Below are 23991 nucleotides of genomic sequence, written 5' to 3'. Positions count from 1 at the left end.
AATCCAAAGCAGGCTCCAGGCTCTAAGCTGTAATCACAGAGCCCGACGCAGGGCTTGAACTCACGAACCATGAGATCATGATCTGAGCTGAAGTCAGAAGCTTAACCAACTGAGCCACCCAGCTTCCCCTTTCATCATAGATTTTTTTTTTAATATGAAATTTATTGTCAAATTGGTTTCCATACAACACCCAGTGATCATCCCAACAGGTGCCCTCCTCAATACCCATGACTCACCCTCTCTTCCCTCCCCCCCACCATCAACCCTCAGTTTGTTCTCAGTTGTTAAGAGTCTCTTATGGTTTGGCTCCTTCCCTCTCTAGCTTTTTTTTCCTTCCCCTCCCCCATGGTCTTCTGTTAAGTTTCTCAGGATCCACGTAAGAGTGAAAACATATGGTATCTGTCTTTCTCCACGTGGATTCTTAAGTAGTCATTACACTTTCCCATTCAAATGTCCCTAACCTGCCCTCGAATAATCCAGACCCTCGATCTACCCCTACCATCAAAATGTTTTCAGACAGCTAAACAGATTGCTAGATCTCACCATTTTTACCAGGGTTAATTCATATTCTCTTAACAGTGAACCAGAATCCTCATATTTATTCCTGACTGCTGAAGGCTAACACCACACATCCACTGTCAACTATAACCTAAGGAGTAACAGTGATAAGGACTGGGTTCAGAAGACCTGGGATTCAAGTTCTGGTCTATCAATACCTTTGCACAGTGAGAAAGCCACTTAAACATCTGAGCCTGTTCCATCTAAATAGTAGGGGTCATATTACTACTTCCCTTGGAGTGTTACTGCCAATTAATACATTTAAAAACATTTTATAAAGCCCCTACAAAACAGAATTTATTTTTATCAATTCCAATAAATTTATTTTGAGTACATCCCAAACTTTCCAAATACTGTGAAAGATTCAAAAACTGGCCCATACCTGCACCAGCCACAAAAGCCCAGAGTAAACCATTAATGTCATCTTTCTAACTCTGAATTCAAACCTATCTTATGGATGAATATAAGAACCCTCATATTCAAAATCATTCACCAGTAACTGGAATAGGCTTGACCCTCCAATTTTAGTTCCCAAAAAATACTATTCTAGGAACTCTTCAATTATGGTTCTACAAGTGACAGATCATTTTAAATATACCTGCCCTCCAAATTGTCTTATCCACCTTGTTAACTTCAGTATCATTCTAGGCTAGCCAAACTATAATCTCATATCCTACATTTTTTCCCCAAAGTATCTGCCAATTCCTCTTCAAACTTATTTAATAAAAGTGACACATGACTAGCACAACATGAATGAAAAGGCTTAATTAAAAAAAAAGTTTTGATTATCTGCAAATGAATACATATGTTCTTTACAATTGTACTATCATACCATTCCTATTTATAGGAAATCATAGTGCAGGCAAGAAACTTCACATTAAAATATTTACATCATTTTCTGTCAGGCCGATTATATTCATCACAGAAAACTTTCTAATAAAGACATATTTCTAAACATATACGTCATTACCAGAAAATTACAATTGTCACCATAGCACATATTTCAGAAGGGTTTGTGCATTTCACGATTGAAGACCACTCTGAGCTGCGAATGCCTAGTCTTAAAGTTACCTTACCTGCTGAAGGTGTTGCTCTTATTACTTCAACCCCTTCTGGGAGATCAAGAGGTTGGCTATATACCAGTCTAGAACTCAGAATAAGTTTACTAGCAGTTTGAAGATTGGCAATTGATGCAGAATGTGGCATGGGGCTCACACTAGGAGATGTTTCTGGAGAAGAGTCTACATTCTTCTGTCCAGGGACTGAAAGTAGACTCTCTGATGAAATACCTTCTGAAGCTTTAGCTTTGAAAATAAATTATGAAATATGTTACTATCATCACTATATACATTAGCTAGAATAATACGTTGTTATCATTTAAGAAACATGGTTTTTTTTTAAAGTGCTTTGGAGACAAGGCCAATTTTTAGACTTTTGCTCAGTTACCCTGACAGATTTTTAACTATTTTACTATCACCAACTCCATCACACAGACAGACTTAATCACATGTAAAAGCTAGAAAAAAACTCAAGTTATCTAGTCCAATGTTTTCAACCTTTAAAAAATATCAAAAGCTTGAGGTGGAACTTATTAACTTGCAGATTCCTGGGCCTCACCACACAAAGAATGATTCAGTTGTTTTGGGGTAGACCACAAAAATCTGTATTAATAAGCATCCTAGGTGTTTCTGAAACATAGCATCATGAATCAAACTTTGAGAAATAACAAGGTATTACCTCACATAGTAGATGAAAGAACTTAGGTTTGGAGAGCATAATGACTTTCCTAAAGCCATATAATTAGCTAGGAGCAAAGAAGACACTAAAACACCAGTCTCTTGACTACCAAGTGTTGCAACAAGATGATTTCAGAAACAAACACAAAAAATAAAGTCCTAAGCAATTTTATGACATTATTATTTGACTAGTTTTGTAAGGGATATTGACCTTGATCTTCTTCCCAAGAGTTTCCAGCTTTTACATTAGAATGGAATATAAATCTCTAAGCAGATTCAGTTATCTGTGCTTCTGATACATGGGAGGGACACTCTGAATTGCATTTATTTATTTGTGTGCCTGTCTACTCCAATTAAACTATGACTTTATCAAGGGCAAGGATGATGCTTGCTTTGTATATTAATTGTAGATTAATAAGAGATGGTAAGTAATCCCCTTTTGCTTCTGGTGGATGGCAAATGTATCCATCTACTTTAGAATGGCAGACCACTAGATGAGAAATATAAAAACATTGTCCATAAAAGAGAATGAGACTACAAACTTGCATCAGTATTCAGCAGAAAAAAAGCACTACTCCTAACTCTACCACTAACTAGATATGTTTCCTCACACAAGGCACCTGACCATCTCTGGTTATTTTCTCATCTGCAAAATAAGGTTGAACTATATTATTCCTCTTCCTGTAAACCAGGCGATTTTCTAATGTATATCTCATGCTAAGAAAGAAAATAAGAGCAAGAAAAAAAAACAAAGGCTGTAGAGCCAGAAAACCTGATTTTGAAACTTGGTCCTATGATAAGCTAGACGTGGGACTTGGTCAAGTTACTTAATATTATTCCATTACTACACTGGGGATAATATCTATCTCACACATATAAAGTATTTATCTATCTCAGTGCCTGGCACTTGAAAGGTAGTAAACCTGTTCCTTCCCCATCTGAATTTAAAGCACATAATTTCATTCTCTGCCAGGATTTTCAACATACTGATATAGTCAAGTATAAGCTGTGAATGACAATATATACTATATTAAATCTCTTGTGAACGTTAGAACCAAAAGATAGAAGATGCTTCCTGTCGTAGTTGAAGGGAGCATATTATTTGTTTGCCTCTACTGTAATCTTCTTATTTGTGACCTTCTACTACTATTAGAAACAGAGTAAGCAAGCAACTCTATACTAGCCCTGGCTTTAGGGGAATAGCAGTGGGAACACTTCCCTCATAAGCAGTGGGGACAGAAGGTATCACATTCTTCCTGTCCTACCACAAGGATCTGTTACTACCTCTATTAATCTCTTCAGAACCATTCCTGGTTCTGTGTCCAACTCCAGTGTGTTAAAAATTCTCTTCCTGACAAGTTGGTTTAAGATCACTCTATTCTTCCATTTTTGTGGAACAATACGTAACACCAAGAATTAACTTCAGAACTTTCTTTTGAAAGAACTTTTGGATTCCTGCTGCCTCAAAATGATTAGGCTCAACTGGGCACAAGTAAAGTTTCTATCAAATCATTTGGCTTTTCTAACACTAGTTCATGGCCCAGTTAGAACAGCTATTTACAGTTATATGATAATGTGAATTACAAAGGGAATGAAAAAATATGTATTAGTTGACTTGTATTTTAAATGTTTAATGTGTATAAAATCAGCTGAATAATATAACCACCAGAAAAAAATAAAATCTTTTAAAAACTCTTAAGTATTCCAGGGGCGCCTGGGTGGCTCAGTCGGTTAAGTGTCCGACTTTGGCTCAGGTCACGATCTCGCAGTCTGTGAGTTCAAGCCCCGCGTCGGGCTCTGAGCTGACGGCTCAGAGCCTGGAGCCTGTTTCGGATTCTGTGTCTCCCTCTCTCTCTGCCCCTCCCCCGTTCATGCTCTGTCTCTCTCTGTCTCAAAAATAAATAAACGTTAAAAAAAATTAAAAAAAAAACAAAACTCTTAAGTATTCTGAGTTAACCAGTTTAAAGCAGCTACAGTTTGGTATGGCTATCTGTGCAGTTCATTTTAACAATGATCTCTCAAAAAGTAAAAGTCTGTTGTAAAAGAAAAGATCCATGATCAATTTCTTTGCTTCATACTACAGATTTTCTAATATGCTATGAAATTAACATGAATGTGTACAGCAAAACCATGGCTAAAATAATGTATTGTTGGATTTCTTAACATTCTACACAGTTCTACGTATGAGCTTCAGATGTTCCATCATGTTTTTATAAATAGAAAATCTGCTTCTCAGAGTGATGCTAAAGCTAATGTATACTGTGTGTGCAGTGTGTATTAATCCACAGAAAAGCACAATATTAATTCTTTGGTAAAAACAGATTTATAGAAACAGTATCTAGAACAGTACCTAGAACAATTCAATAAATATTAACTGAAAAAAATAAATTGATCAAACTTTTTAAATAGATGTCTAACACACCCATGACTGGTTTGTTTTTATATTAACCTGTTTCATCAATTATGTACGATCTTGTAATTAAAATCTTGGCATATCCATACTTCAATCCAGCAACTCAATTTATAGCTCACTGGATCTTCATTTTAAAGAATTAATCAACCTAAAACATTCAGTAAAATGAATTCACTTCATATCATCTCTGCATACAATTATAATATAATTACTTACCTAAACATGCCTGTACAGATTTAAGATGAAGGTGCCACATATGGAGAATAGAGTAATTATTGCTGTCCTTTTCAATTACTACTAGAAAGAACTTTTCTGAAAACGGTGGTGGACGATACCCTATTGTTCAAAGGAAAAGTTTATTTAAGTTATTTTTCTATTGGGTTAAAAGAAAGATACTTTCTAAAAACATCTCTTGATATATATACAAGTTAGGAAGAAGATGGCAGAACAGATATTTAGGAGCAATTATATTTCATTTTTATGTCAAAAGTTAGGTAGCTGTCAAAGACTAATGAGGCTATGTCAAAAGTACACAAAAGCCAATATGAAGGTATACCTATTGGTCAAAGATGGACAATTTGAGCATCAAAGAATAAGTGAATGTAATTTATTAGAACATATTGACTATAGAGAAAACCATGAGTTTATAAAAATAGCAAAAGAGAAAGAAAGGGCACATAAGAGAAAAAGGAAAGGAAGGGCAAGAAAAAACAAAAGGAATGGAAGGAAGAGAAACGGGGGGAGAGAGGAAGGCAGAGAGAGGGAGGGAAGGAGAGAGAGAAAAGAAGAAAGACATAGAGCAAAAGGGGAAGAGAGTATGCAAGAGCATAGTCAGCTTCACTCGATGCCCCCACAGTAACTGGGGCATTAACTCCTTATTTGGAAAATTGAAGTAACATTTATCTTGATTTTCCTATATGAAAATAGCATTAAAAAAATTAAAAGTCACGGGGAGGGGCAGTAGTGGTGATATAGAAAAGACTGTTTAGAAATTTCATGCATTTTTTTATGATAAGGCATTGTGGAATTTTCCCTGTTGACAATTTTATTTTTCATATATGAAAATGAGATCTACACAGAACAAAAACTTTTTATATTTTTTCTTCTAATGTAGTTAACATATAATATTACATTAGTTTCAGGCGTACAATATACTGATTCAACAACGCTATATATACTCCGTGCTCATCAAAATAAGCATACTATTAATACTTTTACCTATTTCACCAATCCTCCCACCTACCTCCTCTCTAGTAACCATCTATTTTCTATAGATAAGAGTTTGTTTTTTGGTTTGTCTCTTTTTTTCCCTTTGTTAGTTTGTTTCTTAAATTCCAGTTATGAGTGAAATCACATGTTATTTGTCTTTCTCTCACTGGCTTATTTCACTTAGCACCATACTCCCTAGTGCCAACCATATTGCTGGAAATAGCAAGATTTCATTCTTTTTCATGATTGAAAAATATTCTATTGTGTGTGTGTATGTATGTGTGTATGTATGTGTGTATATACATACATACACATACCACATCCTCTTTATCCACTCATCTATCAATGGACATCTGGGTTGCTTCCATATTTTGGCTATTGTAAATAATGCTGCGATAAACATAGGGGTGCATATATCCTTTTGAATCAGTGTTTTCATATTCTTTCTGTAAATACTCAGTAGTATGATTATTGCATCATAGGCTAGCTCTGTTTTTAATTTTTTGAGGAAATTTCATACTTTTTCCACAGTGGCTCTGCCAGTTTACATTCCCACTAACAATGCATGAGGGTTCCTTTTTCTCCACAACCTTGCCAACACTTGTTATTTCTTGTATTTTAGATTTTAGCCATTTTGACAGGTGTGAGGTGATATTATGGTTTTGATTTGCATTTCCTTGCTTATGAGTGATATTGAGCAAAAACTGTCTTTAAAAATGAAAACCCAGGGCGCCTGGGTGGCTCAGTCAGTTGAGCATCTGACTCTTGATTTTAGCTCAGGTCATGATCCCAGGGTTGTGGGACAGAGCCCTGTGTCAGGCTTCACACTAAGCATAGAGCCTGGCTAAGATTCTCTCCCTTTCTCTCTCTCTCTCTCTCTAAAATAAAATAAAAAAGAAAGAAAGAAAATCCATAATGACAACTCACTGACATTCAATGACAACTCAACAAGCACTGCTAGAGCTCTAATCGTGGTCTCTAAATACCACACCTCATTAAAAAGAACAGTTTGGAGGGATGACTCCATTTTTGCAAAGGATATCTGTAACCTGAGCTTAGGATGACTTATGGTGCCTGAAAGAAAGTAAACTAGCAAGAACAATGAGATTGTGTCAAAGGACTCAGGACAAACTTGGAGCAACTTGAACCAAACAACATCATATTCATCAGTAATACCTGCTGATAACTTGGGCACAAACTCCTTCCTCTGAAATTGCCAATTAAAGGGAAGGAGCTAAATACTTACCCTACATTTCCTAAAAATAACTCTGTATTTCAAAGTAACCAAATAGCTTCAGTTGATAAGGGAAAGCTTTTCTTTACAAATACTTTCGAGATAATAAATGAAAACTGATAAGATTAGGAAAACATAACTTTGCAATCCTTAATGAAATAATGGAGTAAAAAACATTAATGGAAGAAACCATGATATAGTAGACAGGGTGTCTGGGTGGCTCAGTTGGCTGAATGTCCAACTTTTGCTTTTGGCACAGGACATGATCTCACAGTTCATGGGATTGAGCCCTGCACTGGGCTCTGCATTGAGAGCACAGTGCATGCTTGGGAGACTTCTCCTTCTCTCGCTGCCTGCCCCTCCCCTGCTCGTTCAGGCACTCTCTCTCAAAATAAATAAATATACATTTTTTAAAAAGAAAAAGAGGGACACCTGGGTGGCTCAGTCGGTTGGGTGACCGACTTCAACTCAGGTCATGATCTCGCAGTTCGTGGGTTCGAGCCCCATGTCAGGCTCTGTGCTGAATGCTTGCTCATAGCCTGGAGCCTGCTTAGGATTCTGTGTCTCCTTCTGCCTCTACCCCTCCCCCACTTGTGCTCTGTCTCACTTTGTCTCTCAAAAATAAATAAATGTAAAAAGAAATTTAAAAAAAAAGAAAAAGAAACCATGATATAGCAGATTGCTGGCAAATATTACACTGGAATCACCTATCATATGAATCTTCTGCATCTTAGCATCACTAAAAATGAGACATCTTTTTTTTTTTTTTCAACATTTATTTATTTTTGGGACAGAGAGAGACAGAGCATGAACGGGGGAGGGGCAGAGAGAGAGGGAGACACAGAATCGGAAGCAGGCTCCAGGCTCTGAGCCATCAGCCCAGAGCCTGACGCGGGGCTCGAACTCACGGACCGTGAGATCGTGACCTGGCTGAAGTCGGACGCTTAACCGACTGCGCCACCCAGGCGCCCCTAAAAATGAGACATCTTAAGTGATGTTCTTTCTTATGTCCTTCTATAAAGGACACAGCTTCACCTAGGAAGTTGAACCTGGATCTAATCAAATCTACAGAGGTAATTTGTACTTTACAGGAGAAAGTTTGAATGACACCGCAAGTAACTACTTAGAGAAACTGCTATAAAATAACTTTCTCTATATCAAGTAGCATAATGAGAGTATAAATGGGGGGGGTCACGTTAGTTTAAAAGACTCTCAAAAATGAAATACAATGTGTGAACTTTGTTTGGATACAGATCCAAACAAATTAAAAAATAAATTTTGACATTTTTGAGACAACTGAATCAAGTTAACATGGGCTAGGTATTACACAATTCTGAGGAATTTTGTTATTTATCAATGTGATAAAAGCACTCACGTAAGAAGGTCATTTTTAGAAATGCATATGGAAGTACACAGGAGTGAAACAATATGATGACTAGGTTTGTTTTAAAATGTTTCAAGGAGCACCTCGGTGGCTCAGTCCAAGTATCCAACTCTTGATTTCGGCTCAGGTCATGATATCACGGTTTCTGAGTTCAAGCCCCATTGGGCTCTGCACTGACAGCAGGGAGCCTGCTAGGGATCCTCTCTCTCCATCTCTCCCTACCCGTCCTCTGCTTGTGTGCTCTCTCTCTCTCTCTCTCAAAACAAATAAATAAAACTTATAAAAATACAATAAAATAAAATATTCAGGAACAAAGGAAAAGAAAATAAGATAGGTAAAGCAAGTGCAACAAAATCTTAAAATCTTTAGACTATGCACTCTACTTTTGTCTGTAATAGGCATTTTTCTTAATTAAAAGAAATTAAATTTTAATTAAAACTTAGAAAGTACAAAATAAGGTAGGGGCAGGAAAAAAAGAAAGTCTACCTATTAAGTCTTTTAAGAAAATAGCTTCAAAATCAAGAAGAATGTCAAAGAAATTTTGTACAACATCTAAAGGAAAACCAAGAAAGGCATGGGAAATCCTTTGGCATAATTTTGCAATGACATAAAGAAATGTCAAAAGAGGGAAATAAAATATTTTAAAATTTAAGTCTTTCAATTAAAAATATTATAATAAAATACTCTCTATAAGCATTTTCTAGTAGACTGGCATGAATTTCTTGTTAGAAGTAGAACGATAAACAGTACCTAGGTCTGTTGAAAAGCATATAAAAGAGTTTAAATCTTTGTAAAGGTGAAATACTATGGAAAAGCACGTTTTAAATCTATAAAGCAGTAATTTTATGCCCTAGTGACAGTGAAATAAAACAATGTGACAACTAATAACTTTATCAAGAAGAAAAGTATTCAAATAAAAAGCAAAATACATAAAAGGAAAAAAATTACTAGTAAGCAGTGAAGATATGTTTAAGGTAAGCCTCATAGAAGATAAAAATTCATTCTTTCTTATTTTTCACTAAAGAAAAGGCACTTAACTGTATAAATTTGGTAGAAATACTGTACTGAAATATCTATATATACTTCTGTGATACAAGCTATACCAAGAAAATTAAATATGTCCATTTAGATACTTACAATCTATAACCAAATGAGATAAAACATCTGGAAACCTTTTGTAAACTAAAAGAATGTTCATCATATAAAATGCATTCTTAAAGTAGAATATGTCTTTCCTTCTTTCAAAAAGAAAGCATTCTATTTGTTCTATGTTCAAATACGTTCTACATTCAAAGAGAACATGACTGTTTTATAATTACAAAGTTCTGACTTTTAAAAGAAACATTTTAAGCTAAATAATAAAGTTTCAACTAAACATCATATGGGGTCTATTCCTGAAAGCTCTTATGGAAAACTACTTTCTTCCGAAACACAAAAACAAATACAACACATCAGAGGGGGAAATTATGAGGTGGTACCTTTAATTCCCAGTGTATCTGAGGTTTCTGATATAGCATACAAAACAATGTCTTATATTCTATATTCATCAATGGTCTCTAGCAATTTATTGGGGACTTTTAAAAACTTACACTAAGGGGGCGCCTGGGTGGCGCAGTCGGTTAGGCGTCCGACTTCAGCCAGGTCACGATCTCGCGGTCCGTGAGTTCGAGCCCCGCGTCAGGCTCTGGGCTGATGGCTCAGAGCCTGGAGCCTGTTTCCGATTCTGTGTCTCCCTCTCTCTCTGCCCCTCCCCTGTTCATGCTCTGTCTCTCTCTGTCCCAAAAATAAATAAACGTTGAAAAAAAAAATTAAAAAAAAAAAAACTTACACTAAGGGGCTCCTGGGTGGCTCAGTCGGTTAAGGGTCCAAATTTGGCTCAGGTCGTGATCTCACCATTCGTGAGTTTGAGCCCTGCATCGGCCTGTATGCTGAAAGATGAGAGCCTGGAGTCTGCTTCAGATTCTGTGTCTCCCTCTCTCTCTGCCCCTCCCCTGCTCATACTCTGTGTCTTTCTCTCTCTCAAAAATAAATAAACATTAAAAAATTAAAAAAAAAATACTTACACTAAAATTAAATGGTTTGCTTAAGACACCACAGGGAACTTACTACCAATCAAAACAATTTACTTGTAGAATTGAACAATTAAAATTACTTTTTAAAACAGTTAAGCTAGGTTTCATAACTAACATTTTCTTGGCAAAATCTAGGTTATCAATGAAACTATCTTTAAAAATGTAATTTTCACTCACATACCTTCTTCACAAACAAGCAATTTTTACAGAAATCACATGGTATTATTTACTAAAAATTATGAATGATGACTTTTGATATAAAGATCCACACTCAATATAAATTTGGAGATTTTTTTTAATATTAAGGTATCAAAGTCAAGACTATTTTTTAAAAGTACCTTGTGATGGCTGAAAAAATATTTCTGTTTCCTTTTTCTCCATATCTTCCTTATGTGGTTTGTATCCTATAATGAAGTCTTCTTGAAACACATGAAGCAACTGTGTATTTGAGCCACACTACAAATATGAAAAAAAATGAAGTTTTATCATTGAAATTCCCTATCTTCCACCCCTCATCTCCTAAGAACACTAACGTATAAGAAATCTAACAATTTCTATTCTTTATTAACTAATGAATTAGAAAGGAAAAAGCAACAGGAAAAAAATCATTAAATCACCTGGGCAGAGAAAATTGCTTTAAAAGATGCTACAGCCCATAGCAGAATTGAATAATAAAAAGAAATAAACAGATCTGCTTCTGAATACACACACACACACACACACAACCATAAGTGATCTATACAATTGGGAACTCAAAAATATCAGGTCTTGTGACTGGCTGGAGAAGGCTATGCTGACTATGTAATAAGGTAACTGGTACAGGATTCACTTGGTTTTCCTAATTCCACTTGAGAACCCAAATAAATCCTCAAAGCATTCCCAGTCTGTCTAGAGGGAATTATGAGGGGCCCTATAACAGGCAGCTGAGTGACACATCTCTGGATTAATGTAGCTACATGTAGGTAACTAGGATTTCTAAAAGGAGGGATGACACATCACTGTGAGCTGCTACTGCTATGCTAAACGTGGTTTTGAACAATACAGAAAAAAAGATAAAAATAATCACAAATGGCTCCTTATAATCACAAAAGTGAGCTGAAATTCAAGGAAAGACTAAATCCAAACAAAATCTTATTATGGAAGTGTGTCAAGATAATTGGATGACTACGCCACAGATTTCAAGGAAGGAATGAATCTTCCTTGTGGGCTAAATCTTACAGAATAAAGGAAATCAACCTCCTTGCAAAGTACACAGAAATAAAAGAACTGTAAGATTAGGCTGACCCACAGAATTTTTATGAAAGTTATATAGTATTTTTATGTCTCTCCAGATAGAAACCAAAAATCCCTTCACATTTATAATAAAAACAAAAGGTAACTGCCCCAAAGGAAAAAAAAATAAATGAAAAGGGAAGGGTGACGTTTCATGGATATAAAAATAATACAGCACATTGGGCCCACATCTAGAATGAGTTTTAAACTTTGTAATTTATAAGCCTAAGCCATTTATCAGTGCTTGCTGTTTACCAGCCATTGTGTTAAAGATAACCACAACTAGAGGGGAAAAAATCTTGAACAGGTATGAAGTAAAAAGCATAATGCTAAGTGAGAGTGGCCCCCGAAGAGAAGGAGCTAAAGTGGGAGATGACTTTAACACCCAGTCCTTTAAAAATTAAGACCTTTGGGGCACCTGGGTGGCGCAGTCAGTTAAGCGTCCGACTTCAGCCAGGTCACGATCTCGCGGTCCGTGAGTTTGAGCCCCGCGTCCGGCTCTGGGCTGATGGCTCAGAGCCTGGAGCCTGCTTCCGATTCTGTGTCTCCCTCTCTCTCTGCCCCTCCCCCGTTCATGCTCTGTCTCTCTCTGTCCCAAAAATAAATAAATGTTGAAAAAAAAATTTTTTTTTTAAAAATTAAGACCTTTATGGGAATGAAGACAATCCACTCTTCTCCTATACCTCTATGGAGGACAGAAAAAGGAAATCACAGGTTAAGGACCTCCTTGAAGGCATTAGTAATTTGAGTCTGGCAGCCACATTTCTGTTGCCAAGAGCTGACATGATAGTTTCTCTTCATTGCTGGAAATTATTACATTTTCCCCAACAGAATATGCAAGGCATCATGGAAAAAATAACAACATAACTATATTTATTTTTAAATATGATTAGCTCATTCCTCATTTCCTTGTTTGAAAATATTGCTAACTTCCTCACCAAAAAAATCTTTTTTTTTCCTATTTAGAATGAATATATTAGTTCTATCCCTTAGTCCATCAACATGATCCTGAAGAAACAAATATCCTAAGGGCTAGAAAGGAATTTACAAAGTGGCTGTAGGGAGAAGGGTTCTCCCTCTTTCCTAGATAGTAGCTGGGAAGAACAGTGACTACACAAGACTGTGATTAGAAAGTACATGTATACTTTCATCTGCATTCTACTGGATATAAAATATCTAACATTCAGCCTAACAAGGCCAACACTCTAAAGCTGAAACTATCAACTGAGCTGAAATGAGTAATAATATAAAGAGAAACCACTAACCAAGCTCCTATGCAGCTGTACTGTATTTTCCTTCATGGTTTCCCTCACTCAATCAAATGATCTTTAAATAGGAAATAGGGCTACAGGTACAATTCAACTGGAGAGTAATTCCTAAATCATTAGATTTTCATTATGGAAATCAAGAGAAGCTGGCTACATTTAGTACTAAACAAGAAAATTATTCTGAGAATGAAATAGATGCAAATAAAGCATTCTGGGATGAAGTATATTAATATCCCCAATTCACAAGCATGTTTTTACTTGGTTGGTTATTGCATCGAGTTCAATAATGCAGCCAGGCCGAGCAGTAGACTGTTGGCTCACAATATTAAACACTTCTCCAATAAGTTTCTGTAAACAAAAAACACAAAATGTTAATGATCAACAATGCATGAATCTGTCAATATGATATAGCATCTCAGACATTGAGGGATCCTCTAAATATTCACTTACTGGCAATGGCAGTAATGTCAATTCATACATTCAAAGAAATATTTCAAACTTCTATATTCAATCTTATTCTCATGTTTAACATTAACAAACCAATTAGAAAAATCTATAGTGTTTACCTAAATAGTGCTTAACTTCAAGGCATCTAGTTCTTTCAACATGTCTCATTTTGCTGTCTTAAAGCTTCAAGATAGACATGGCTGAGGGTCTGGCCCAATGCCCATGTGTATGGTTTGCAGATCTGCAATACCATTTAAAGTCTGGGGGCACCTGGGTGGCTCAGTAGGTTGAGCATCTGACTCTCGATTTTGACTCAGGTCATGATCCCAGGGTCATTGAATCAAGCCCCATGTCTGGCCCCACACTAGGCATGGAGACTGCATGGGATACTCTCCCTCTCCCTCTCTCTCTCTCTCTCTCTCTCTCTCTCTCTCTGCTCCTCCCCTGCTCTCTCTCAGTCTCTCTCTCGAAATAAATAAATAAATATTTTTAAAAATTAGGAGCACCTGAATGGCTCAGTCGGTTCAGTGTCCAACTTTGGCTCAGATCATGATCTCAGTTTGTGAGTTCGAGCCCCACAACAGGCTCTCTGCTATCAGCACGGAACCTGCTTCTGATCCTCCATCCCCCCCTTTCTGCCCCTCCCCTGCTTGTTCTCTCAAAATAAATAAATTTTTAAAAACTTAAAAAAATAAAAGTACAATTCTGCCAGTTAGAAGGGCAACGGCTGAGAAGTGAGACTCTGCCTTGAGATGAGGATGTTCGAACTAACACAGGAAGCCTAACTTTGGACCCCCAAACTCCAAAACCCTTGTGCTGAAAAAAAACAGTCCCTTTTCCCTTCTTCCAATCAGGCTTCTCTTGCAGAAAAACCTTTCAGTAACTTCACCTGAAGCAGTTGCCTCACAAGGAACTGCCCAATCTCCTTAGTATCAATCACCTCTATTACTTCTTACCACCTCCAGGCCACGAAGAGGGGTTAGATCCCAGCTTAGCCTAGGGGCATTTATACAAGATTGGCTCTGGGAAAACAGCACATACTCTGGAGCTGTAGGATCTTTCTTGTCAGCAGGATTCCAGAAACCATGGAACAGATTCTAGGGTTATTAGACCAAGGAGGACAAGATACGTGGTAGTTGAGTAGGGCTGAATTTATTGCTACAAGTACCTTCACCCAAGATTCAGTATTTAAAGTGTTAGCTCAGACACCTGCAAGTGGTGTTAACAGTCGGCTGGGTTTGTTCACTGAAATCTAGATGCCTACAGGTGGTGAGGTTAAAACACGGGAATATCTCTAATACACCATTAATCTTTGCTACTCAAGTGTGGTCAACGGACCAGCAACGATAGCAGCACCCAGAAGCTTTTTATAAATGCAACTCTCAGGCTCTGAAGTGAATATATCTGCATTTTAATCTCATGTACAATCTCTAGATGATTTGTGTACATGCTGAAGTTTAATAAATACTGATGTAAACCAACAGTTCTCAGCCTTGGCTGCACACTGAATCACCTGAGGAACTTTAACAACCATTGATACTTAGGTCCCACGCACACAGATTGATGTATTGGTCTAGGGTACAATCTGAGCATCAGGCATTTTATAAGCTCCTCAGGTGCTTCTGACATGCAGCCAAGGCTGTAATCTCCTGGTAGGGATACCCATTCCAGCTAAGGATTTGCCTTGCCTGCAAACAACTCTTCTCCTGGCACTATAACTAATGGCCTTAACAAATGCCTTATTTAACACTACAGGATCCTACCCCACCTCCAACAAAGGAACCCATTTTACGCAGAAGATAGAACCAGAATTAGGATAAAGTGAGTGAAAATACTCACCCTGGATACAAAATTTAAGAGGGGGTGCCAAAAACTCAATAATCAAGATAAATAATATCTTAAATGATTTTTAAATCAAAATCAGTGCAAAAAAATTCAAAATGAATCAAATATCAAAATTTTAAATACAGCATTCAAAAGTGTCATGAGGTGTCTGACTGGCTCAGTCAGAAAAGTGTGCAACCATCTCTTGATCTTGGGGTCATGAGTTCATGCCCCACATTAGGTGTAGAGATTACTTAAAAAAAAAAAAAAAGTGTCTTGATGAGCCATATTAGAGCCTGAGATAAAAGCAAAACTTCACACACATGTTTTCATGTATTTTTTAAATGGTTAATTTTTTTCTAGAACATTAAGGTGGTTGAAAACTACTGAAAAGTAGGTACATTAAAATTCACATTATTTTAAATTTAAATTTATTTATCCCAAAAGAATATTATTTTATTTTCCTGGCTTTAATGGCAGCAAACTTATCAATTTTTTTTAAATCTACTTTTTGCTTATCTTGTTTTCAAAACAGACAACTTATTTGATAGTCTCTTGACCAAGAGACAATCTTCAATGATTTTTAATTAACTTCAGCTTACTGAAACTTCTTTTGCAGGACAACTTTGTGACCAGTATTATTTTCTTTAAGTTCTCAAGTACATTTCCAAATGTAAGACTGCACTAAGCAAAATTTGTGAGTCAGTTTTAGAAGATCCAATCAACAATGTTGATTTTATATTATAAATTATGGACACTGCATGACACTTAAAACTATTTCAGACAAAATTTCCCTAAGTCTTAAACTATCAAAACATATATGAGCCAAGCATTTTGTAAACAAGATTATCTATATAATGTAACTTTTCTCCAGTTAAAACTTCAAGATCTAAAGCACTTCAGTTAATTTTCATACCTCCATTTTGAACGTGAAATTAGTATTTGCACTAATTTGTACTGTGGTAGTCAAAATAATGGCCCCCCAAAATGTCCACATCCTAATTCCCAGAACGCATGAATATGTTACTTTACATGACAAAAGAGATTTTGTAGGTGTCATTAAATTGAGGATCTGGAGATGAGGACATGATCTTGAATTAGAGGTAGAAGGGCCCACTATAACCATAATGGTCCTTATGAGAGGGAGGAAGTGTGGTCAGATTCAGAGAAAGATGTGACAGAAGCAGCAAAGGCCAGAGAAAGAGAGATTTGAAGATGCTACACTCCTAACTTTAAAAAGGAGGAAGGAGCCATGAGCCAGGAGATGCAGGGGCCTCTAGAAGCTGGAAAGAGCAAGAAAAAGGATTCTCCTCTAGAACCTCCAGAGGGAATATGGCCCTGCCAACACCTGGGTTTTAGGATGTCTGACCTCCAAAACTGTAAGATAATAAAAGTATTGTTTTAAAACCACCGATTTGATGGTAGTTATTTGTTGTATCAGCAGTCAGAAACTAAGAAAGAATCCCACAATCTCCTTAATTTTTACTTGATAGGCTCTTTTTCCAATAATAATAACACATCTGTTAACTCATACATTTTTTTTAAAGTTTATTTTGAAAGAGAGAGACAGACAGAATGAGCATGGGAGGGAAAGAGAGAATCCTAAGTAGGTTCCCCACTCAGAATGGAGCTGTATGTGGGGATCAAATTCACAAACCACAAGATCATGACCTGAGTTGAAATCAAGAGTCACTTAACTGACTGAGCCATCTAGGTGCCCCTCATACATTTCTAGTTTGTCCCTTTTTTAAAATTCATTTTCAGGTTCAGGAACTATATTCATACCTTTCATTTACACTCATCAAGCATACTTTCAAAGTTACTTTCTCTTATTATATCTGACAAATCTCAGTTGAAAACTGGATTAGCAAAGAAGTAAATTTTGATCAGATTATTGAAGTGTTTGCTTTGTTAAAGCCAGAAAGGTAAGAGTATAATAAATTGTTTGGGGCATAAATAAAATATTTAAACTTAAAATAATATTGTGAATTTCACTATACTTACTTCCAACTTTCAATACTTTTCAACTACTTTAATGTTCTGGGAAAAAATTAACCATTGAAAAATTACAGAAACGTTTATAGAGTGCACATTCTTCCTTTTGCCCCAGGCTCCAACGAGGCTCATCATGGTACCGTAGGATTTGTCTTTATTTAAAAATTTTGTCATTCTGTTCATCATTGATTTTTTTCGCATTAAAATACAGCACTAAAACCACATGATCTAGTAATTCCACTATGGGTATCTACTCAATGAAAATGAGAACGCTAACATTTGGGCCACTCCACCAGGTTTAAAAAGAAAAAAAAAAAAAGGCAAACACCCAAGGTGCTGACAAAAGTGTAAGGGAACGTGGAATTTGGTGGTGTGAGGAGACTGCGATTCTCAAATTTAGGCTCTGTGACTATCTATGGAAGCAGGGGTTATGACAGCTTTCCTTCGTGTTGTTTCTTTTTCCCTGATTTCTCTGCTGTGATGAGGACTGATAGTAGGACAACATCAATTCAGGTCCCAAGTAGGACTGCAAGTACATTACATCATTACACATTGCATCATTACACAATGATACAATGCCAAATCAGAATTTGTGTCTCCCCGGTGCTGGAGATAAAAGTTTCTTCATCTAAATAAAGAATACCAATAGATGCTAAAGGGCATCTTTGCTGGCTATTCTTTATCTGCATCTAAACCTTGGTGTATTCTCCACCCTTGTCTGCCTTATTCTGTGCTCCAAGGGTTGACTTCAGGACCGTATCACCTAGTTCCCAACCCCGCTTCAGCTTCAGGCTGAATTCGGTCAATAGGAGGGACCGGTCAGAGACTGCAGAGAAAAGAGAAAGAGAAGTTGGGGCATTTATCCCCCTTGGTCCCCCACAGTTCTGGCAGTAGCTGTGTTCCTGTGTGGCCACCTCTCCCAACAGGCAGCTCCTTTTCCACGGCGTTAGCTCTCACCAGGCTTTGGTACACTGTTATTGCTCTTCTTATCCCTTCAGGCATAGAGATACATTTTTCTATTGCCACTGCAAAAAATTACCACACACTTCATAGCTTAAAGCAACACAACTGTAATATCTTACAGTTCTGTAGGCCAGAAGTCTGACAGGGGTCTCGTTGAACATCAACTTGCCAGCAGGGCTGCATTCCTTTCTGGAAGCTCTAGGGGAGAGTTTGATTTCCTTGCCTTTTCCAACTTCTAGAGGTTATCCCTATTCTTTGGCTCATGGCTCCCTCTCTCCTTCCCCAAAACCAGTAATATCACTCTCCGACCATTCTTCTTTTGTCACATCTCTCTTTGACCACAGCCAAGAAAGGTTCTCGTGCTTTCAAGGACTCATGAGACTGGGCCTACCAAAATAATCCAGGATAATTTCCACATTTCAAGGTCCTTAATTTATTTACATCTGCAAAGTCTCTTTGGCCATGTGAGGTAACATATTTGCAGGTTCTGGGGATTAGCATGTGAACATCTTTGGGAACATCTTTACTACCACAGGATAATAATGGCTTCATCCTGTTACCAGACTCTGAGTGCTTTATTATCACCATGTGCTCAGCTCTGTAAGGAGTTCTTTCATTAAACTCTCCTCAGTTAAACCTTTGTGTGTCATCTGTTTCCCACCTAGGCTCTGAGTGAATGACATAGAGACTAAAACAAAGTGGTACTGATTGTCTCTCCCTGAAAAACTGCAACCCTTACCAATGTGTTCTTCTCCATAAAATGCAAAAGAAAGATCTTTGTGTAGCTTCTCCGACTTAGTATGGTCTTCCTTCTCAATTTAAATACTATGATCCCACAAAAAACATGAACAAGCAATTCAAAACAAAACACAACAGCCAGTAAAAATAAGAAAACCATTCAATTTCTGCAATAATAAAAAGTGCACAAATCAAAATAACTAGATACCAGTTCAAAATAGTGAAGATTTTGATAGGAGAAAGAAAAAGAGGATGGAGAAAACCTGTATCATATACTGCACTGACGAAGTACACATTGGTAGAACAGCTTCTCATTGTCTTCACAAGGTAATAAAACTCTTCAGTGTGATATTCATTAACTCATTCATCAACTCAACAAGTATCTAAAGAGTGCTTATCAGATATCAGGCACTGGGAATACAGCACTGCCTTATCTTACATTCAAAAGAAGACAAACAGCACACAAATACGAAAGTACACAAACTGTGAAATAGTACTAAGTGCCAAAGGGAAAATAAAGTGGTAAAGTGGACAGGAAGTAGTGGACAGGGGTGGTCAGGAAGGCCTCCCTTGAGTAAAGACCTAAAGGAGGCAAGAACACAACCATGTGTTATCTGAGTGAAGAATATTCCAGGCAAGGAGAACAGTAAGTAAAAGACACTTAGATGAGAGAGTGTTGGCCATGTTCCAGGACCAGTAAAGAGACTGGTGTGGCTGAAGCCAACATGAAGTAGAGGAAAAGTAGAAAAACACAGTATCAGAGAAATGAAGGAAGGCAGGATAAGAGGTAAGAGGCAGACACTGTACAGTATTACAGATCACTGTAGACACTGGCTTAAAAGAGTGACATGATCCAAATTACACTTTAAAAATACCATTCTGGGAGCGCCTGGGTGGCGCAGTAGGTTAAGCTTCTGACTTCAGCCAGGTCACGATCTCGCGGTCCGTGAGTTCGAGCCCCGTGTCAGGCTCTGGGCTGATGGCTCAGAGCCTGGAGCCTGTTTCCGATTCTGTGTCTCCCTCTCTCTCTGCCCCTTCCCCATTCATGCTCTGTCTCTCTCTGTCCCAAAAATAAATAAACGTTGGAAAAAAAAAATTTAAAAATACCATTCTGACTTCTCTGTTGAGAACAGACTGTAAGAAAGCAGGGCATAATGGGAAGGTAACATCAGCAAATAGTGGAATAGGAAATCTTAGACCACCTTCCCCCCACAGAGACACAGACTTAACAGTGAAAAAATTCAACATGCTTTCATGAAAAAAACATTCAACAAACTATGAACAGAAAGAAACTACCTACATATAATAAAAGACATATATGAAAAGCCCAAAGATAAGGTCATACTCAATGGGAAGAGACTGAGAGTTTTTTCTCTAAAATCAGGAACAAAGCAAGAATGCCCACTTTCACCACTACTACTCAACACAGACTGGAAGTTCTAGCCAGAACAATTAGACAAAAAATAAAAAATAAAAAGCAGAAAAATTAGAAAAGACATAAAATTATCTGTTTGCAGATGACATGATCTGTAGAAAACCTTAAAAATTCTACAAAAGAACTGTTAGAACTGAATTCAGCAAAGTTTTTTTATTCAAAAAATCAAGTCTGTTTCTATACATTAACAATGACAAATCCAAAAAGGGAATTAACAATCTCATTTAGTAGAGCATCAAAAAGGATAAAAAGGATAAAAAAAATTAAGAAGAAACTGAAAAAAAGAGATGAAAGACTTATACACTGAAGGAGCACCTGGGTGGCTCAGTCAGTTGAATGTCTGACTCTCAATTTCAGCTCAGGTCATGATCTCATGGTTCAGGAGTTCAAGCCCCACATTGAGCTCTGCACTGATAGCACAGAGCCTGCTTGGGATTCTCTCTCCCTCTCTCTCTCTGCCCCGCCCCCACTCATGCTCTCTCAAAATAAATAAACTTAAGAAAAACTTATACACTGAAAACTACAGACCATTCCTAAGAAAAATAATAAAAGATATAAATAAATGGAAAGATATCTCATGCTGTGGATTATAAGACTTAATATTGTTGAAATGTCCATACTACCAGTCAACATATTCAATGGAATTCCTGACATATTTTGTAGAAATTGAAAAAAAAATCCTAAAATTCATGATAACATGGGGAAAGAATATTGGTTCTGTCAATAATTTCTTGGATATGACATCAAAAGCACAGGGAACAAAATAAAAAAACACACTTAAAAACTTCTGCCTGTCAAGGGAAACAATCAACAGAGTAAAAAGGCAACCTACAGAATCAAAGAATTAAGTAGAAATCTTACATCTGATAAAGGGTTAACATCCAGGACACATAAGAACTTCTACAACTCAACAACAACAAAAAAGCCAAAATAGGCAAAAGACCTGAACAGACCTTATCCAAAGATATACAAGTGGCCAATAAGCACAAGAAAAGGTACTCAACATCATTAATCATCAGGGAAATGCAAATCAAAACCACAATGAGATATCACCTCATACCCATCAGAACAGCCACTATCAAAAGAATAGAAAATAAGTGTGGGAGTGGATGCAGAGAAGTTGGAACCCTGTGCACTGCTTATGGGAATGTAAAATGGTGTACCACTATGTAAAACAGTAGGGAGGTTCTCATAAAATTAAAAACAGAATTACTGACTGATCCAGCAATCCTAGTTCTGGGCATATACCCCCCAAAATTCAAAGCAGAATCACGAAGAGATATTTGCATATCTATGTTCATCACAGTGTTATTCACAAGAGTCAAAGAGACAGAAGCAATCCAGATGTCCATGACGGGTGAAAGAATAAAGAAACTGTGGTATATACATACAATGGAATATTATGCAGCCTTTAAAAAGATCTTGTCAGGGGTGCCTGGGTGGTGCAGTCGGTTAAGCGTCCAACTTCAGCCAGGTCACGATCTCGCGGTCTGTGAGTTGGAGCCCCGCGTCAGGCTCAGGGCTGATGGCTCAGAGCCTGGAGCCTGTTTCTGATTCTGTGTCTCCCTCTCTCTCTGCCCCTCCCCCGTTCATGCTCTGTCTCTCTCTGTCCCAAAAATAAATAAACGTTGAAAAAAAAAATTTTTTTTTAAATAAATAAATTAAAAAAAAAAAAAGATCTTGTCACTTGCTACAATGTGGATAAACCTAGGGGACATTATACCAAGCAAAATAAGCCAATCACAAAAGGACAAATACTGTATTATACCATTCATATGAAGTGCCTAAAGTAGTGAACATCACAGAAACAGAAAGTAGAAAGGTGGTTACCAAAGGCTGGTGGGAGAAGAGGGGAAAAAGAATTAAAGTTTAATGAATACTGAGTATCAGTATTGTAAGACAAACTTCTATCAAATCATCACAATGTACAATTTTATTTGTCAATTATACCTCAATAAAGCTGAAGAAAAAACACTTCAAAGTTCTAGAGTTGTAGAACAGTTCTAGTATCTGTTGAACAACAATGAATATACTTAACACTATGGAACTATACACTTAAAAATGGTAAATATGGTAAATTAAATGGGAGGGAGGAAAAAGAAAGCAGGGTGTAATCATAAATAAATACATTTTTTCCACAATCTAGCCTGTACCTTCCTATCCAATCTCATCTACTTCCGACAGCCATTTACATTCAATGCTATGGCTGTAATAGGCATGGCATAATAAAATACTTATAGTTTATCATGCACTTTCTTATACTTCTTCTATTTTCTTATACTTATTATACCTGTTTCTTCTTAATGGCTGTTCCTTCCACCTAGAATATTCTTTTCCTCCTTGACTTTTTTTTTAATATGAAATTTATTGTCAAACTGGTTTCCATACAACACCCAGTGCTCATCCCAACAGGTGCCCTCCTCAATGCCCATCACCCACTTTCCCCTCCCTCCCACCCCCCATCAACCCTCAGACTGTTCTCAGTTTTTAAGAGTCTCTTATGGTTTGCCTTCCTCCCTTTTTTTTCCCCTTCCCCTCCCCCATGGTCTTCTGTTCAGTTTCTCAGGATCCACATAAGAGTGAAAACATATGGTATCTGTCTTTCTCTATATGACTTATTTCACTTAGTATAACACTCTCCAGTTCCATCCACGTTGCTAAAAAGACCATATTTCATTCTTTCTCACTGCCAAGTAGTATTCCATTGTATATATAAACCACAATTTATTTATCCATTCATCAGTTGATGGACATTTAGGCTCTTTTCATAATTTGGTTATTGTTGAGAGTGCTGCTATAAACATTGGGGTACATGTGCCCCTATGCAACAGCACTCCTGTATCCCTTGGGTAAATTCCTAGCAGTGCTATTGCTGGGTCATTCCTCCTTCACTTTCAATTCATACCTTCAGTAAGTCTCATGTCAGGTGTCCTCTCCACTAGAAACTCTTCCTAACCACCACCATCTGAATTAAGTGTTCCTTCCATGCACAGGATAAGCCTTCTTATCCCATACAATTGAGAGAGAGATGACTAATTACTCAACAAGGTTGCTTAACCCAGAGAATCATTTTTAAATGATACATATATACCTTCAATATTTTGTTTTATTCAAAACATAAATGCACATGAACTAACTGGTATTTTGGTGCAGAGTGAGGGCCTTTAAGTACATGCGTCTGCTAATAGGAATTAAATGTCTTTCGTCTTTCTTGCATAACCCCTCCTGTAAGGCCGTGGCTATGTCTTTTTCAGTTCTTTATAAACTGAAGTAACAACTGAAAGATACCTACAAAGAAATGAGTGCAGTTTTTTGGTTTTACAATTCCCCCTAGATTCTTTTATAGTTGTCTCACCATACCTAATTAACAGAAATTATTTTTCAATATACTTCCAAAACATTTCTTTATTAAAAAAATCAAAATTTTTATACTCATGTATCAT

General features: G+C 37.0%; 1 protein-coding gene across 4 annotated transcripts in view; it reads right to left on the bottom strand.

Moving 5' to 3' along the window:
- The window catches only part of DMXL2 (Dmx like 2), a 156633-nt gene that overhangs the window by 47097 nt on the left and 85545 nt on the right, over positions 1-23991 (bottom strand). For all 4 annotated transcript variants that reach the window (XM_043555425.1, XM_043555426.1, XM_043555428.1 and 1 more), the window contains exons 14-17: positions 13405-13494; positions 10945-11062; positions 4924-5043; positions 1635-1862 (exon numbers count right to left, since the gene is read on the bottom strand). In XM_043555425.1, the coding sequence (XP_043411360.1) occupies positions 1635-1862; positions 4924-5043; positions 10945-11062; positions 13405-13494 (556 nt within the window). The remainder of the gene's footprint in view (positions 1-1634; positions 1863-4923; positions 5044-10944; positions 11063-13404; positions 13495-23991) is intronic.

The sequence above is a fragment of the Prionailurus bengalensis genome, chromosome B3 (genome assembly GCF_016509475.1).
Source record: "Prionailurus bengalensis isolate Pbe53 chromosome B3, Fcat_Pben_1.1_paternal_pri, whole genome shotgun sequence".
Taxonomy (NCBI): Eukaryota; Metazoa; Chordata; class Mammalia; order Carnivora; family Felidae; genus Prionailurus; species Prionailurus bengalensis.
Note: the sequence above shows the minus strand (reverse complement) of the source record. Positions and strands in the feature narration are given on the sequence as shown.